This window comes from Myotis yumanensis, unplaced genomic scaffold, assembly GCF_028538775.1.
Source record: "Myotis yumanensis isolate MYYU_CA2020_CCGP unplaced genomic scaffold, mMyoYum1.0.hap1 SCAF_12, whole genome shotgun sequence".
NCBI classification, from domain to species: domain Eukaryota; kingdom Metazoa; phylum Chordata; class Mammalia; order Chiroptera; family Vespertilionidae; genus Myotis; species Myotis yumanensis.
Window position 1 is genome coordinate 16,700,583 of NW_027223763.1, and position 16,669 is coordinate 16,717,251.

The 16,669-nt window shown below is 43.6% G+C and overlaps 1 protein-coding gene across 4 annotated transcripts in view; it reads left to right on the forward strand.

Moving 5' to 3' along the window:
• The window catches only part of FKBP15 (FKBP prolyl isomerase family member 15), a 53,181-nt gene extending 37,564 nt beyond the window's left edge, over positions 1 to 15,617 (forward strand). For all 4 annotated transcript variants that reach the window (XM_070430871.1, XM_070430872.1, XM_070430873.1 and 1 more), the window contains 11 exons: positions 35 to 129; positions 946 to 1,048; positions 2,333 to 2,504; positions 4,321 to 4,457; positions 6,587 to 6,742; positions 8,541 to 8,693; positions 9,681 to 9,803; positions 10,377 to 10,484; positions 11,056 to 11,747; positions 12,550 to 12,646; positions 14,989 to 15,617. In XM_070430871.1, coding sequence (XP_070286972.1) covers positions 35 to 129; positions 946 to 1,048; positions 2,333 to 2,504; positions 4,321 to 4,457; positions 6,587 to 6,742; positions 8,541 to 8,693; positions 9,681 to 9,803; positions 10,377 to 10,484; positions 11,056 to 11,747; positions 12,550 to 12,646; positions 14,989 to 15,066 — 1,914 coding nt within the window. In that variant the 3' untranslated portion in view covers positions 15,067 to 15,617. The remainder of the gene's footprint in view (positions 1 to 34; positions 130 to 945; positions 1,049 to 2,332; positions 2,505 to 4,320; positions 4,458 to 6,586; positions 6,743 to 8,540; positions 8,694 to 9,680; positions 9,804 to 10,376; positions 10,485 to 11,055; positions 11,748 to 12,549; positions 12,647 to 14,988) is intronic.
• Positions 15,618 to 16,669: the final 1,052 nt, after the last annotated feature.

Below are 16,669 nucleotides of genomic sequence, written 5' to 3' on the forward strand. Positions count from 1 at the left end.
AACTTAAGATATACATCATACATTTTGAATCCAGGAAAATGAAAGATTGAAGCAAGAGATCCTTGAAAAGAGCAGCCGGATAGAAGAACAGAATGACAAGATTAGTGAACTAATTGAACGAAATCAGAGGTAATGACAGGTACGGGGCACTAGCTAGGATGGACAAAAGGGTTTAATTTGTAAATACCCAAGTTAAATAAACATATCTGTTTAGGGCAATTTATCTGTATTTCTCCTACTACTGTTTCCTGCCTGTCATGTGAATTATTGCTTGTTTTCTGAGAGGCGTTTCAGTAGAAAGAGCTCAGTAGGCTGTGCTGTGAGGCAGACCTATGCTTGAATCCCAGCTCTGCTCGTTACCTGGCTTTAGGTGTTGTGTTTATTCCTACTGGCCCTAGTTTCCATAAAAGTGATGCTAATACTTAGAAAACTGGTATCAACTCTTCCTCCCCTGTGTAGGTTGAATCTATTTAATCAACCAGAACCTCACTGATTTCCAAGCATTTTGTAATTTTTCTAGATCCTTTTGAAGATTTGAGGGTGGGTCAGGGATACATGTCATGGCATATAGTGTTTCACTTAAAAAAATCATTCTCCCATATTTTTCTTCTTCATGTCTCTTGTCTCTCACATGGAAGGGGGGCAGGGAGCAGCTTTCTTTTCTTCCCTCTTGCAGCCTTCTTGCTCCAGTCTCTTGTGCCTTCTCATCCCCTTCACCACAACACACACCCTTCCAATTTCTCTTCTCTTCATTATGCAAATTCAAAGCAGTTCACCTCCAGCCCAGGTTCCGACTCTAAACTTGATTGCAGCTCTCAGGGAAAGAAAAAGCTTTTATATTGTTCATGAAGGTAGAGAGCAATGTTGTGAGGACTAAATGTGTGTTACACCTGGAATACATTTGATGCTTGATAAATGTTTTCTTTTTCCCTATTTATTTCATAGGTATGTTGAGCAGAGTAACCTGATGATGGAGAAGAGGAACAACTCACTTCAAACAGCCACAGAAAACACACAGGCAAGGGTATTGCATGCTGAACAAGAGAAGGTAAAGTCACTGGGGAGAGAAAAGCCCAGATCAGGATGTGTAGAGCTCAGGAGTGGTCCTGTGTACGTAATTACCAATCTGCTTTTCAACAGAATTTTTGCTCTCATTGGGAAGAGAACTAGAAATCTTCCAATAGATTTTAATATGTCCATCATCCAGATATCTGTTAGGTAATATACTTTGCAATAAGTTGACTCAGAAACAATCACTGATCTTAGTAATTTATGAATTATACAACTTATTACAAACTAAATTTATTCTGTTGATAAGAAAGTAGACAACTGTAAAAATGCATGTAAAGTATAAGAACAGTATGATAGTGCAGGGGAGATGGTTCAACCCCATGACTACATTGCTGCCCAGAAAGCAAGACTAGTCACGAGAAGAGCAACCACTTACTGCCTTTCCTGTTAGCTCATTTCTAATTTTTATAGGAGCACATTAGCTCAGGTGAGATTGAGGTGGTATTTGTCACTTGTTTTTACCATTCCTATTTATTGACATTCTTTTAATCATAATTTTCTTTATCACTCTTAATACACAGAATATCATTAGAGGGTTTTCCAGATTAGATTTTGCAACCAATATTTTACTTCCGTTTGTCTAGCACAGATCACCATTTAACATACATCAAGCAGTCAAAAGTTGAAGCATTCCCTTCTTTTATTAGCTCTGTTTTTCTAAGAACCCCCAAAGCAGTAACTCTCATGGTGCTGATCTTTATATTATAATACTACTGGTAGTGCAGTACCACAGGGGAGAAATTATAGTTGATTGCCATTGAAGATATTCAGTTTAAATTTCTAAATTTCCTTTTTTATTTAAAAAAAAATACATGTAGAAAAGTTAGGAAATGGTAGGAATACCTTTTTTTCATGTATCAGATTGGTGATGTTTACCAATAGGTTGTGACTGTGTCCAGTGCTATTAATATTCTTTGATACCACCATTCAGGATAGTTGTCATACTTTGCTTAATTAAGCCCATTTTTGAGCATTTTATTTTTTCATTCTTTTCCAACTACATACAATGCTACATCAAACATCCTTGTAGCAACATTTTTGTAATCTTCCAAAGTATTTCCTAAGGACACATTTCTTCAAGGGAATTCCCGAGTCAGACACTTGGTACATTTGAAGGTCTGATTTTAGTTCAATGCGGATTGAAGGTGGGATTAGCTCCCTTTCTACCAGTGCAGTCAGCATAGAGTATGTGAGGTTGGGTTATCACTTAGAGACAAAGAACACCCATTTTAAAGTTACGTCATACTTTGTTACTCTTTAGGCCAAGGTGACGGAAGAGTTAGCAGCAGCCACTGCACAGGTCTCTCACCTGCAGCTGAAAATGACTGCTCACCAAAAGAAAGAAACAGAGCTACAGATGCAGCTGACAGAAAGCTTGAAGGAGACAGACCTCTTCAGGGGCCAACTCACCAAACTGCAGGGCGAGCTCTCAGGTGTGTCCTGTGTAGAGAGGGCTGGGACTTTGACCATTTAAACTTAAGGTATTTCCTTCCTTTGGCATAATGCTCATGAAGTTTGTGAAGACTGAGCCAAAAATTAAGGTGGGCCAGAATAAACCTACATAAAGGACAACAAAAGCTGACTATGCGTGTAGAATTGACCAGTGGCCACAGTTCCTCTTTGTTTGAGCCAAGTGTTGGCCTTCAATATCTTTGGTCTTAGAATTGGCCTCATAGGCCTGGACGTTAGAGTTGCTCTAACTCTTGACAGTGGAAGTTTTTGAAAGAGATGCTTCCTGTATTGGTTGCCTGGAGAATAGATTGCAGCTCTTTAGCCAGCACTCAGGGCCCCTCCGTCTTGGCTTATTTCCCATTATGCTGCTCAGTTCATCCTGGCTCTACTCTTCAGCACATCTGTAGTTCTTGTCTTGCTTTGTATCCATGCTGACCTCTGGACTTGGTGTGCCCACCCTCACCAATATTTGTTCCCATTTTTTTCCCAACATCTGCCTCTTTCAGAAGATTTCCTTGTTTTTTCCCTACAATATTTGATCTTTTTTATTTTTATTTTTATTTTATTTTATTTTTTTTAAATATATTTTATTGATTTTTTAACAGAGAGGAAGGGAGAGAGATAGAGAGTTAGAAACATCGATGAGAGAGAAACATCGATCAGCTGCCTCCTGCACACCTCCTACTGGGGATGTGCCCGCAACCCAAGTACATGCCCTTGACCGGAATCGAACCTGGGACCCCCCAGTCCGCAGGCCGACGCTCTATCCACCGAGCCAAACCGGTTTTGGCTTGATCTTTTTAAAAAAAATTTTTCCTCAGGGATCATTACAACCATTCTCACATGTTGCCTTTGATCAGCACTATTTACATTATGTTTTCCCCTCTAGAATGCAAGCCCCTAGAGGGCAAGAATGGTGCCTCACTCATATTTGTAAAGGCCTTTCCTCCAAATTAGTGTTAATTCAGTGCTCAAAGGTGGCACAAAGGTGGTGCTCAAGCCATGGTGACTTGGGTACAAGATTTGGGAAGACCAGCATGTTGATACATCCACCTCAGTGTATAGAAACAAATGTGGAAGACACAGATTGGACCAGTGGGTGGAGCTGGAGCAGCAGTAGAGGGGGAAAGAAACAAACTTCACTGCCTGGTAGCTAAAAAAACCAGTGATGTCAGTTGGTACAGTGATATCTTAAAGATAAATCCCTTTTCTTTTAGAGCATAACCTGGGTGCACATGAGAGATAGGCTTAGATTTAAATGTCATACAGATATCTTCTTTTCTGCTTTTGTGGTGCCCTATGACAATTACCTCAAGAGTTCCATAGGATCTCAAAATTTTCTAAACAAAATAAATGATGCATTACATTTTTAAGAGATATTTCAAATAGCTTTATTTGAGAAGGCATATTTTGAAAGCAAACTTTTGGTAGAATATCCCAGCTACCAAGAAACTTGAAAATACTTTACCCAGCCAGTGAGAAAGGGCTGGACCAATACCAAACAGATCTGTCTAACGTGCTGAGACAGTGGCTGTAATGGAATTGTGGGAGTGATATATTTTTAAGGTGGCCTCTAACTGCTTGGAACTTTCCCGTTTTGCGGGTTAGTGGGGAAGTCACTATATGGCTTGATGAATCTATGGCTGGTCAGTGAGGTGATAAAAGGACTGAGGCAAAGATGCTTGTGTGGTAGGATTGGGAGATCACAGAATGCAGCTTCTCAGAAGCTCCTGGGATGCTGGGTAGCATGCTGTAGCTCTGGTTCTGCAACTAAGTGTCTCTGCTGTTACATCCCAGAGCTCCAAGAAACCTCTGAGCAAGCACAGTCCAGATTCAAAAGTGAAAAGCAAAGCCGGAAGCAACTGGAACTCAAGGTGACAGCGCTGGAGGAAGAGCTGGCTGACCTTCGAGCTGAGAAGGAGTCTCTGGAAAAGGTAAGTTTTACAACTGAACTTTCTCTGTTGAACCCCAGTGGCCAGGATTAGCTGTTTAATACACCTTTTTACTTTCCTTTTAAAGATTACAATAGTATTCAAATAAGACAGAAAAGCATAAAATTAAAATAAATTTTATCTTAAAAAAATTTTTTTCTGCCGAAACCGGTTTGGCTCAGTGGATAGAGCGTCGGCCTGCGGACTGAAAGGTCCCGGGTTAGATTCCGGTCAAGGGCATGTACCTGGGTTGCGGGCACATCCCCAGTGGGAGATGTGCAGGAGGCAGCTGATTGATGTTTCTCTCTCATCGATGTTTCTAACTCTCTATCTCTCTCCCTTCCTCTCTGTAAAAAATCAATAAAATATATTTTAAAAAAAAAATTTTTTTTCTTTTCCCCTTATCTAATCTCGTATGTTAGAGGTAGCTATAAACAATGTGTCCTTCTGGGTTGTTTTCTGTGTGTATAAAACACACACTCACTTATACCTACATACACATAGCTACACTGATGATCATGTTTTAACAATAATGGGGCCGTATTTAATGCTTTTTCACAACATTGTGGACATTGTACTAATAACAATGAGAACTTTCTCATTCTTTTTAACTGCTGCATAGTCTGCTATGAGGTGGTACCATAATTTACTTCATTATTCACCTATTGATGGATATTTATGTTTCTCTTTCAAGCATTGCTACTTTGGACATCCTTGTACTATATAACTATTTTCGCAAATTTATTTGAGCATTCCCATGAAATAGATGGTTTGAATTAGAATTGCTGGATCAGAGGAAATGCTACACATCTAAAATTTTAAAATAAATATTGCTAAGTTATCAGAAAGTAGAGTGGGCTGGCTTACATTTCCAGCACTATGTGGGTAAACCATTTCTCCATCCCTTTTTCAAATCTGCATATATCAAGTTTTTTTAATCTTTATAGTCCGATAGGTGACATATGCTATCTTGTTTTAACATGTATTTTTGTTAGTAGTAAAGCTTTCATATATTTAATACCTATTTGTTTTTTTCTATGCCCTCTTTCCTTTGCCCTCTTTTCTATTATAATATTAGTTTGATTTGTAAACACTATTAAGGGTATTAATCCTTTGCCAGTTATAGATGCCACAAATATTTTTCTAGTTTTCTGTTTTTAAACTTTATTTATAGTATCTTTTGTTGTGTTAAAATTTTAATATCAGGGTAATTTCAACCCCGTTGAACAAAGTGGGCAAATTTCTGTCTTCTCTATTTTCTGGAATGGTTTAAATATAAAAAGAACAAACTATTTCTGAGGTTTCAGTAAAACTCTCTAGTAAAGAAAGCCCTTTTGGCCTAGTGCCTTTTAGGGGATAAATCTTTAGGCTCCATTTTTTAGTTTCTTCTATGATTTTTATCAGTGTGTGTATGTGTGTGTGTGTGTGTGTGTGTGTGTTTTAACCAATTAATTCTGATTTTGTGGCTGTTCTCAGTTTTTTATTGTTATAGATCAGGGATGGTCAAACTTTTTGACTCGAGGGCCACAATGGGTTCTTAAACTGGACTGGAGGGCCGGAACAAAAGCATGGATGGAGTGTTTGTGTGAACTAATATAAATTCAAAATAAACATCATTACATAAGAGAGTACGGTCTTTTTTTTTTTTAGTTTTATTCATTTCAAACGGGCCGGATCCGGCCCGCAGGCCGTAGTTTGCCCACGGCTGTAATAGATCCTTGTAGCACACAGTCTTTATGAACATGATTTATCATTTCCTTAAGATAAATTATAATTTGTGGAATTTCTGGGTGTGTATATTTTGAAATTTTTTCACAAGACTGCCAAATCACCACCTAAGAGAGTATACCCATTTATTTTCTTACCAATTGGGTGTGAAAGTCTCCACTTCACTGTTGAGATATTCCCCACCTCTTCATAGAATTGTGGTTAAACCTTTTGTTTTCCTCCTTGTTACAATTTTCCTAACCCCCCAGTAGCCAAGAATGGTAAATACATAGGGAAAATTAACTAAAAAAAGGATTGTTTTTAGAAATGAAGTAAGGACTCATTGAGGTCAGTCACCATCGCCACCATCTCCATTTATCCTCTGTTAAACAGCTAGAGCTGATGATGGTTCTCTTGTTCCTAAGAACCTCTCAGAAAGGAAAAAGAAGTCAGCTCAAGAGCGCTGTCAGGCTGAGGAGGAGATGGATGAAATTCGCAAGTCATACCAGGAGGAATTGGACAAACTTCGACAGCTCTTGAAAAAGGCTCGTGTGTCCACAGACCAAGCAGCTTCAGAGCAGGTAATAGGAAACAGCACTTTGGAAATAAAAGGAAGGCATGAAGGGCTCAGAAAAGTTTCTAGTTTCTTCTTTATCCTTTATGATGACATTTCTCATAGTCAGTGCTCTCACTTTGGAGAAAGATGGGAGAACGCAATCCAGATACAGGGGTGGGCAAAAGTAGGTTAAATTGCCAGCTGTCATCTAAAAGATAAAGCATAAGTAAGAATACAAAGTAATAACAAAATAAAAAGACAAATAATACAATAACCTATACTAATAAAAGGTTAATATGCCAATTAGACCGGACATCTTCCAGACTCTTCTGGACAACTTCCGGACAAAGCCACAGTGGCAGGGGCTGAGGCAGAGGCGGTTAGGGGCGATCAGGCAGGCAGGGGAGTAGTTAGGGGCATCAGGCAGGTAGGCACAGTGTTTAGGGGCATCAGGCAGGCAGGCGGCAGAGGGGTTAGTGGGGAACAGGCAGGCAGGCAGAGTTGTTAGGGGCAATCAGGCAGGCAGGCAGGTGAGCGGTTAGGAGCCAGCAGTCCTGGATTGCAAGAGGGATGGATGTCCGACTGCTGGTTTAGGCCTGACATCCCCTGAGGGGTCCCGGATTGGAGAGGGTACAGACCGGGCTGAGGGACTCCCCCATGCATGAATTTTGTGTACCAGGCCTCTAGTTAATAAGTAAGTAATAATACAAGAATAAACTTTTGCCCACCCCTGTATATACAGAAGAGGCAGGAATCAAATCTTTCTGTTTTTAAAGCTTAGTGGAAATTTAACTATAAAGTAAAACATGAAAAAAAAAGTCTTTATCAAAAAATTCCAAACATTTTAAGGTTAAAATCCTCAAGCACCAGATATCATCTTTCAGACACATTGTTACCCTTCAAAACAAGGGGGTTTATTTAGGTAATCAACCAGGAAAACTGGGGATGGTGGCAGGACACAGCTGGCTCTCCAGTCCATCTGACAGTGACCTTTTTCCCTGTAAGTTCATAAATTCCTATTTGTTTGCCCATTTAATTAGAGTGAATTGATACCCTCAGTTTGATTATCTCTGGGAATTTTGGCAAAATTAAGTTTCTTCTGACCCTACAAAGTTTAGGGCCTGGACCCTGGAAAGATGAGCACATTCCAGTGCTGCCTTCTAGGAACCCGTGGTTGGCAAACTGCGGCTCAGGAGCCACATGCAGCTCTTTGGCCCCTTGAGTGTGGCTCTTCCTAAGCCTTAGGAGTACCCTAATTAAGTTAATAACAATGTACCTACCTATATAGTTTAAGTTTAAAAAATTTGGCTCTCAAAAGAAATTTCAATCGTACTGTTGATATTTGGCTCTGTTGACTAATGAGTTTGCTGACCACTGGGCTAGACAATCACACCTTTATCTGGTGAGAGTATCTTTTGGAGTCCTGACAACTAATGACATCTTCCTACTTACCTTTAAGAAGTTCATTTAGTGTCCTGCTGGCATGGCTCAGTGGTTGAGCTTTGACTCATGAACCAGGAGGTCACAGTTCAAGTTCGGGTCAGGGCACATGCCCCATAGGGAATGTGCAGGAGGCAGCCAATTGATGATTCTCTCTCATCATTGATGTTTCTCTTTCTCTCCCTCTCTCTCTCTCCCCCCCTCTGACATCAATTTAAAAAACAAAAAAAAAACGTACATTTACTTTTAAAGTAACTAAGGTCTTCCAAACAGTTGTTTCCCTATGAAGCTGGGTTATTAGCTTATTCTTTTGCCTTACAAAAGATGGGCTTCTCTGGATGCAACTGGACCCCCAGGATACAGTGATTGCATTTTCTTGGCAGCTGTCTCTAGTACAGGCTGAGCTGCAGACCCAGTGGGAAGCAAAATGTGAACACCTGTTGGCCTCCGCCAAGGATGAACACCTGCAGCAGTACCAGGAGGCGTGTGCACAGAGAGATGCCAGCCAGCAGAAGCTGCTCCAGCTGCAGGAGAAGGTGGGCGTTTTCCCCGAGGCCAAACAGCTTAGGCAGCCCAGGTACACGAGACAAACAGGTTGTCCGAGTCTTGTTGTTTCTTTTGATCCTAAAGATGCCAATAGCTTAAAAACAAAATCACACTTGTTCAACTCTCCACAGTAATATTTCACATCTATTTGGGATGGCAGATGAGTGACCTACTAAAAGAAAAAGCAGCACTAGTATTCTAAGCATGTCTTCCATTATTATTTGATCTTTTTATTAAGCGAGTATTTATTGAGTACCAGTTGTGTTACAGACACTGGTAGGGAAAGGGCTTACAAAGAACTTGACCTTCTAGAATCTCAAAGAATAGAAAGGGAGACAATAGAGCAACAAAGGTGAGCATTAAGTTCTGTGAGGCCCAGAGAGGAGGTGCCCAGGGGAGAAGAGCCAAGAAGGCCAAGTAGCTTTGGTAAAGTGAAGAGGCAACATAGCATTCTGGAAAAAGGCACCAAGATACGATGGAGCATGGATGTGGTGGAATCGTCTTGGCATTAAAACGAGAGGGAGAGAGAGAGCTAGGAGATGGCTTAGGGTCATGGTATGCAAGTCCCCATATCTAGAGGTCAATTTCTTTCTTTAAAGTATCCAGTTGAAAATCTTTGACTCAAAGATGATGAAGGCAGTCTTGTAGGTGAATAGGTTGCTTTTAATGTCCAATGTTCACATGTCTATGTGACTAAACTTATAAGCTCCCTTTTTCATTATACTCTTGACCTGATTAGGAACAAGGCAAGTGACCTTGTTGGGAAAGAGGAGGTGAAGTTGTGAGATGAGATTAAGTGATGAGGAAGTAGATGCTCTGAGTCAGCAAGCATGGGCTGGGGGTGGAGGGTGTGGACACCAGCAGACCTACCTAAGGTTGACACTTGATGCTCAGGACGGTCCTCCTACTGGGTTTCCTGACTTTCCCGGCTGGTAATCCAGGTTCCCGAGCCCACAAGCACAATCTTCCTTTTGCAGTGTTTAGCCCTCCAGGCCCAAGTCACAACCCTGACGGAGCAAAATGAACAGCACATCAAGGAAATAGTGAAAAATAAGTCGCAGATGTCTGGGGTTGAGGTTGCAACTGACTCATCAGAGAAGGTGAGCTGGTAATTTGAAGAAGCAAACTATGTCATACTAGGCATTCAGAAAGAATGTGGCCCATTTGTTGTGTTGATAACTTCTTTTTTAGCTTTAGTGATGCACCTTTTATCTGACTTAAGTACAAGTTAACCCTTTGGAACCTGTCACTTTTGTGGTAAACCCTGAGGGCCCTATCCTGAATTTTTGACAAATACAGGAAGTGCCCCTAAATCACAGGAGAAGAGTGGGGAGTATGCCCAGCACCCACTAGCCACTAATCCTGGAGCCCACAGAGCTCTAGTGGGGGTCACAGTGGGAGGGAGGCAATAATAGGTGGTCTGTGAGCTGTCTTGGGCATAGCTTAGCCATCCTTGATAACTCTTTTGTCAAGGGCTACTCATTGTTTGGTATTTCCCTCTGCATAGTGACTGCCTCAGTCTCTGAGTTCATGACCAGTTGTGTCCCGCTGTAGAGTTCTATGAAAGCTTCATTTTAGCCTTCCAAACCCTCTGGAATTTATATGCATTCCTCATCCCTTGATTATGCAGCATACATTTTGGTACTGTTTTCTCCCCTCACATCTTCACTCAGGTCAAGAAGATTATGAACCAGGTGTTCCAGTCCCTGAGGAGAGAGTTTGAGCTAGAAGAATCGTACAATGGCAGGACCATCCTGGGGACCATCATGAATACCATCAAGGTACAGCCAGCTGCAGATTGTTGCACCGAAATGGGGATCTCATTGCTTAAGTACCTTCTAAGGCAGCGGTTCTCAACCTGTGGGTCGCAACCCCTTTCACAGGGGTCGCCTAAGACCACCGGAAAACACATATATAATTACATATTGTCTTTGTGATTAATCACTATGCTTTAATTATGTTCAATTTGTAACAATGAAAATACATCCTGCATATCAGATATTTACATTACGATTCATAACAGTAGCAACATTACAGTTATGAAGTAGCAACGAAAATAATTTTATGGTTGGGGGTCACCACCACATGAGGAACTGAATTAAAGGGTCGCGGCATTAGGAAGGTTGAGAACCACTGTTCTAAGGGGTCGTAAATAAACAACAATTCAAGACTGTTCTTCAGCAATTCGGATGCCTGGAATGACTTTTGTCTGAACAGATAGGGGCTGCCTCCTGTGAGAGGAAGAAGCAAAGCCATTTGAACTAGATGACCAGTTGTGTTTATAAGGCCTGAAGAACTAGGAGTGCCTGCTCATTCCTCTCAGTGATAATCTCCTCCTTGGCTTTTGAACAGATGGTGACTCTTCAGCTGCTAAACCAACACGAGCCAGAGACGGGAGAGAGCAGCAATGAAGACGAGGAAGAAGAACAAGAAGAAGAAGAGCAACCTCGGAGCCCTTCCCAGGAGCAGTCAGTCTCAGCCAGTTCTGAGCCGTCTCAAGCACCCCTGAGTAGGGAGAGGCAGGAGTCCCCCGTGGTGCAGACGGAGCAGGTAGTCAAGGAAGCTGACCCATTGCCGCCTCAGGCCCTCCTCACCCCCCAGGAGGATGCACAGAGAAAGGAAGGGAAGTCCACAGAAGCAGAGGTGCTCGCAGAGATAAAAGATGACTCGCTCCCACCCAAACTGGCTTGCATCCCCCCTCACAGAGCTCTGGGGCCCCCGACTTCAGTTCCCCCTGAGCCTCCAGGCCCTGTAACTGTGGACTCTGAGTTTGAGGAGACACTTGCTGCCAGCCCATTGGGAATTGCCTGTGTTGGGGAGCGAGAAAGCTCCACGAGACTGTCCCTGACTTTAGACCCTAAAAAGGGGGACCCACTGTCCTTGGAGCCTGAAAGTCCAGGAGGAGAGCCTCAGCCTCCAGAGTTCAAGAAAGAGGAAGATGTCACTAGTTCTGCTGGCCCCTCCGAGGAGCTGTCAAGCACAGAAGCAGGTTCTGTAGCTGCAGGGGCAGCACTTGGACCCAACCACTCTTCTCAGCATTCCAGGTATGTCCCCTTGAGCAGTTTCAGGGACAAGGTGGCTGCAAGGTTGTCGCTGGTTTTTCCAGAGCTGGCCATTCATCCCTCAGAGACTGACTGATGGACTGATCCACTTTTTCATTCATTCCTGCATTCATATATGTATTCAGTGGTGCCTACTATAAAAGGCTCTGTAAGCCCTGTGATAGTGTGGTAGGCAAAGCAGATTTGGTTCTTAAGATAAGGAGCTTACAGTCTAGTGGGGACTGTTATGAAAGTATAAGTACTAAAAAAAAGAAACTGGGTGTATAATAGAAAATAAAGGGGGAGTTACTCTACTTTAGATGGGGTGGTTCGGGATGGATTTTGAGAAGGTAACATTTAAACTGAGATCTGAAGGATGGGAAGGGAACTTCCACGCCAAGAGTGTGAGGAAGAGATTGCAGAAGGCGAGAACAGCACATGCAAAGGCTCTGCGGACGGAGGGTATGTGACACAGGAACTAAAAGAAGGCCCAGTAGTAGGAGAGGGCTGGTAAGCTGATGTTGGGAAACTAGGTCATAGGAGATTTTGTGTTACTGTTAGAAGTTTGGACTTTATAAGTACAGTGAAAAGTGGTTAAAGGGATTTAAGAAGAAGAGTGACTTGCTCTGATTTATTAGCTTTAAAAGATCTCTCAGCCTGTAGGTTATGGAGGGAGTCAAGAGTGCTAGGAGGCCAGTGTGGGAGGAATTCTTGGATGGTTACCACAGCTGTCAGATTCTTACCCCAGAGCCTGTGGGCACTGGTCTAGAGCAGGAACATTTTCTGTGACTTGATTTTCTTTCAGTCTCTCTGGGGATGAAGAGGATGAACTATTTAAAGGGGCAACCCTGAAAGTTCCAAAGTCCAAAGCACAGTCTGAGGAGGAGGATGAAGATGAGGTGGTAAGGAGATCCCACACACTGCCAAGTCCTCACACCACTACCCGGGGGCTCTTCCCCACTGGCTCTGAGAAGAGAAATGGAGTCTGTTGGTGGCCCACTCCCTGGGCTCTGTGTGCAGGGCCCTGTGGGAGCGGGCGGGGGGCGGGGCGGGGGCAGCTCTGTAAGCATAATGGGGATGGTCAGGTACCACTTTACTCTTGAACAAGGACCACAATCTTTCTCCAGGCAGGAATGGTTTTCACTGTAAGTGAGGAAAGTGGGGCTGATTAGTCCTATATTAGAATGCTAATGCCTCAGGTTTTCTCAAATCCACTAGGATATTATTTATATTTAAGAATAGGAGAGGACTTTGAAGCTTGTCATGTCTGGCATCCTTGTTCATAGACAAAGAGACTGAGGCTCAGACAGATGATTTACTTACCTAAAGCCACAGAATGACTTAATGACAGAGCTAGGACTAAACCCTCAAGCTCCTCCTATGACCACCAGTTTCTGAGCATTCTCCGCTTCCTCAGCCCGCTTCCCAGCCTGCTGCCTTGTGTCCTCACAAGATTCCTGGGCAGAAAATGGGTTAAGTACTGAGGCATAGCCTTGGGTTACAAAGCTCCCGAGTAGAGGCCAGGAGGGCGAGTGGCTGATGGAGCCTGGTCAGAGCTCCGGTTCCTGCGTCTGCTGTCCCCACTGTGCTGCTGAGGCAACCGTGCCTGTCCCTGGGACATTTTGACTGCTGCCATGGGAATTTACTAGAGTGAAACGTGGGGTGGAGCACAGGTCAGCTTTAGCCTCAGCCTATCCCAGGAACAGAACATGAGGTGAATGGGGGCAAATTCTCTCCCCTCGTGTATCAGCCAGGGTGCGTTTTCCCTTTTGCCAGAACCTTGGGAAAATGTCAGTGACAGAGCTGGGGTCCAGTTCTCGTGTACCACAGCCCTTTCCTCCTGCCTGTGTTCCTTTGGGAAATGTGCCCCAGTTCCTCCCATTAACCCTTCTTTCCAAGAATTAAACTTTCATTTGAGAATTCTGAATACAAATTCTGTACTTTAAAAAAAAAAGGAACCAAAATACCAATTGCATATTCCAAGTGACTGCCCTGAATATAGTTGGAATATTTTATTATCCCAACTATATTACTGGTATTGATATTAATACTTCTATTAGTAGCAATTTCTGTTTCCTGGGTATTCTGAAAACTACTTCTAAGACATTCTCATTTAATCTGCTAATCCAGTGAGGTCTGCACTTTTATCCCATTTTATAGAAAAGAGGACCGAGGCTCGGGAAGATTAAGTGACATTCCCAGGCTATAGAGCTGGCCCAGGGTGATAGAACTGGTAAACATAGAGCCAGAATTTTAGCCGGAACAAAACTGAAGCGGTGAGCCCCATGTTAAAACCCTGTACTGTCAGGGTTTGGAGATCACTTGATTGATGCCTAGAGAGAGGGACAAGGTCCATTAGTCGGTGGTGGGGATGGACCTCTGACCCTTTAGCTGGCCTTGTGAAGACAGATTCTGGGTCAGAGTAGCTCACTGGAGCAGAAAGTACCTTGGTAGAGAATACTCAGTTTGTGTCTGTCTCCAGTATCAATCCCTGCTACCCCCATAGGACCTGTTTCTTGCCAATGCAGAAGGAAAAGGCCGGGAGCTCAAGTCATGAAAAGTGGGGGCGTTTCCTCTGTGGCCTGTGAATTCCCCTTACCCTCTTCCTGGTCAGAAAGAGTGAAAGAGGGGCCCCTGAGACCAGGGGAGTGGGAGGCTGTGGCCCTGTGTTCTAGGCTTGCTTCATCACTTGAGATTCCCCACCTAGTAATTCCCACCTCTAAATTCAACTCTCTCAAAGGATGGGGCCATGTTCAGAGCCAGACAGGCCACCTTAGGCCACAGCATCATTTTTTCAAGTGTGATTGCAATCTTGCCAATCTCCCTTCATCCTCCTGCAGCCTCTCCTCCCTTAAGGCCGCTCTGCTCTCTGTTTCTTCTCCTACTTCCATCTCTCCCCTTCTACCCTTCTTTCTCCACATGAAATATGTTGTTACTGCATGAGCGGAAACCTGTCAAATCAATACATGTGTTTCACAAATAAATGACAAAATTAGCCAAACAAAGTTGGTCTTCTCGTTTCTGTTGAAAGATTTTTCTCCCTTCTCTGCCTGCTTGTCTCAGCTTTATCTGGAAGCCTAGGTTTGCTGGCCTCAGGGTTGGTCCTTTTAAGTAAAACTCTAACCAACTCCCTTCTTTCCAACCTTTATTCCAACGGATGTTGACTCACTTCACCTCACACAGGCGGGAAGCCCCGCTGGTGCAGGAACAAGTGAGGACTGACTCCTTTTTCCTGTTTTGTCAGAGCATGAAGGGACGCCCGCCCCCAACACCCCTTTTTGGAGATGATGATGATGACGATGACATTGACTGGCTGGGATGAAGACCCAGGAAACTGATACAAAGGTTTCTCTACTGAACCTTCCCTAAGCATGATTTTGCACAGCCAGCCCTGGGTCTCGGTGAGCCACAGGGTGAGGTGAAGGTGAGCATTCTGAGGACAGTAACTCAGAAATCGGAGTTAGCTAACTTCTGAGCCCCCACCTGGCTGGGTGAAGAGGAGTGTGAGCCAGTCTTCAGAATGCTGGGGTTGTCAGCAGCCGACCTGGTCCTGCCTCAGAGTCCTATTTGAAGAAGGGCTGGTAGGCTCCCCTCCAGTCAGTTACCTACAAGAGTCCTGTCCTCCCAAGCCTTTTATTCTCTTCACTAACTCAGACTGCTGTGGGGAGGCCTCCTCCATCTGCCTCCCAACACTCAACTGTGCCCCAGCAGTAGGACCTGGCGCCTGGGGTGCAGTCTCCCTGGTAGAACCAAGGATGGGTTACACCTTCTAAACCCCAGTTAACAGCCTTGCCTGCACTCCTGGCACATTACCTTTCTCTGCCTTAAATCTTTGGAATTAACCAAACAAAAATAAATATATATATAATCAAACTTGACTCAAGCTCTTGGGGAGAAGTTGAATTTGGTTCTAAGGGCTGTCTGTGCTCCTCTCTGAGACTCAAGGTAGGAGTTGTAACAGATCTGGGTCAGTTAATGTGCATAAAACCATGGTGACATATTCCCTTTGGTACCTAACCCTGGGACGTGAGGCTTTCAGAACAAAGTCACCCTCCGCTGTCCCTGCTCATCCCAGCTGCATTAAGGCTTAGGGCATGGTGGCTATCTGAGCACCAGTCCTGTCATCCACTCGCGCCTGCGTGTTTGGTCCACCTAGGAGGTTATGCAGAGAAGGTGGCAGGTCCTACATTCCATCCCTCAAGGCCCCTGAGAGACTTCACTTTGAGAGCAGCTTCCATTCCCTCTGACCTCAGGGCCCAGACCAATGACGAAAACAGGAGCGAGAAAGTATTTTTACTTCTTCAAAGATCTTTCCAAGACCATGCAACCAGTCTTCAAAAAGTAGAATAATTTTAATAAAAATGCCTGATTTTACATGTTGGTAAGACAGGAATCTGAATTCCACTTTACCTGGCCTGAGGTCATCCTCTGTGATGACAGCTTTGAACCTGCTCTCACCTGCGGGGCTGGGCGGCAGTGAGATCTGCCGTTGACCAGACCTGGTTAACAACAGACACCACTGTTGAGCACTTTATACAGACTGTCCCATCTCTAGCAACCCTTGCAGAAGACACTGTTACCCCACTTAGAGAGGCAGCCAGGCCGTCTGGCTCTGCCCCTTATTGTAAAGACTGTATCAAACTGGCAGGTTGCAAACTGAGGAGGGAGCCCAGCTGGTCAGGACATATAAATGGATGTGTGAAGCTCCATCAGCAAGACTACACTGGACTTTGGAAATCTTACACCTGCTGTGACATCAGCAGCTTTCCAATTCCCTGCAAGTGTGGGGAGTGTACTGAAGGCATCACATACTGTACTATGTTAGAGTTACTTCTTATTGTAAATTAAATCTTGGTTTTGATATATTTTTTGCTTCTGCCCTCAGGGAAAGAAGGTGGTATAATTGTGCTAACACAGGTATTTAT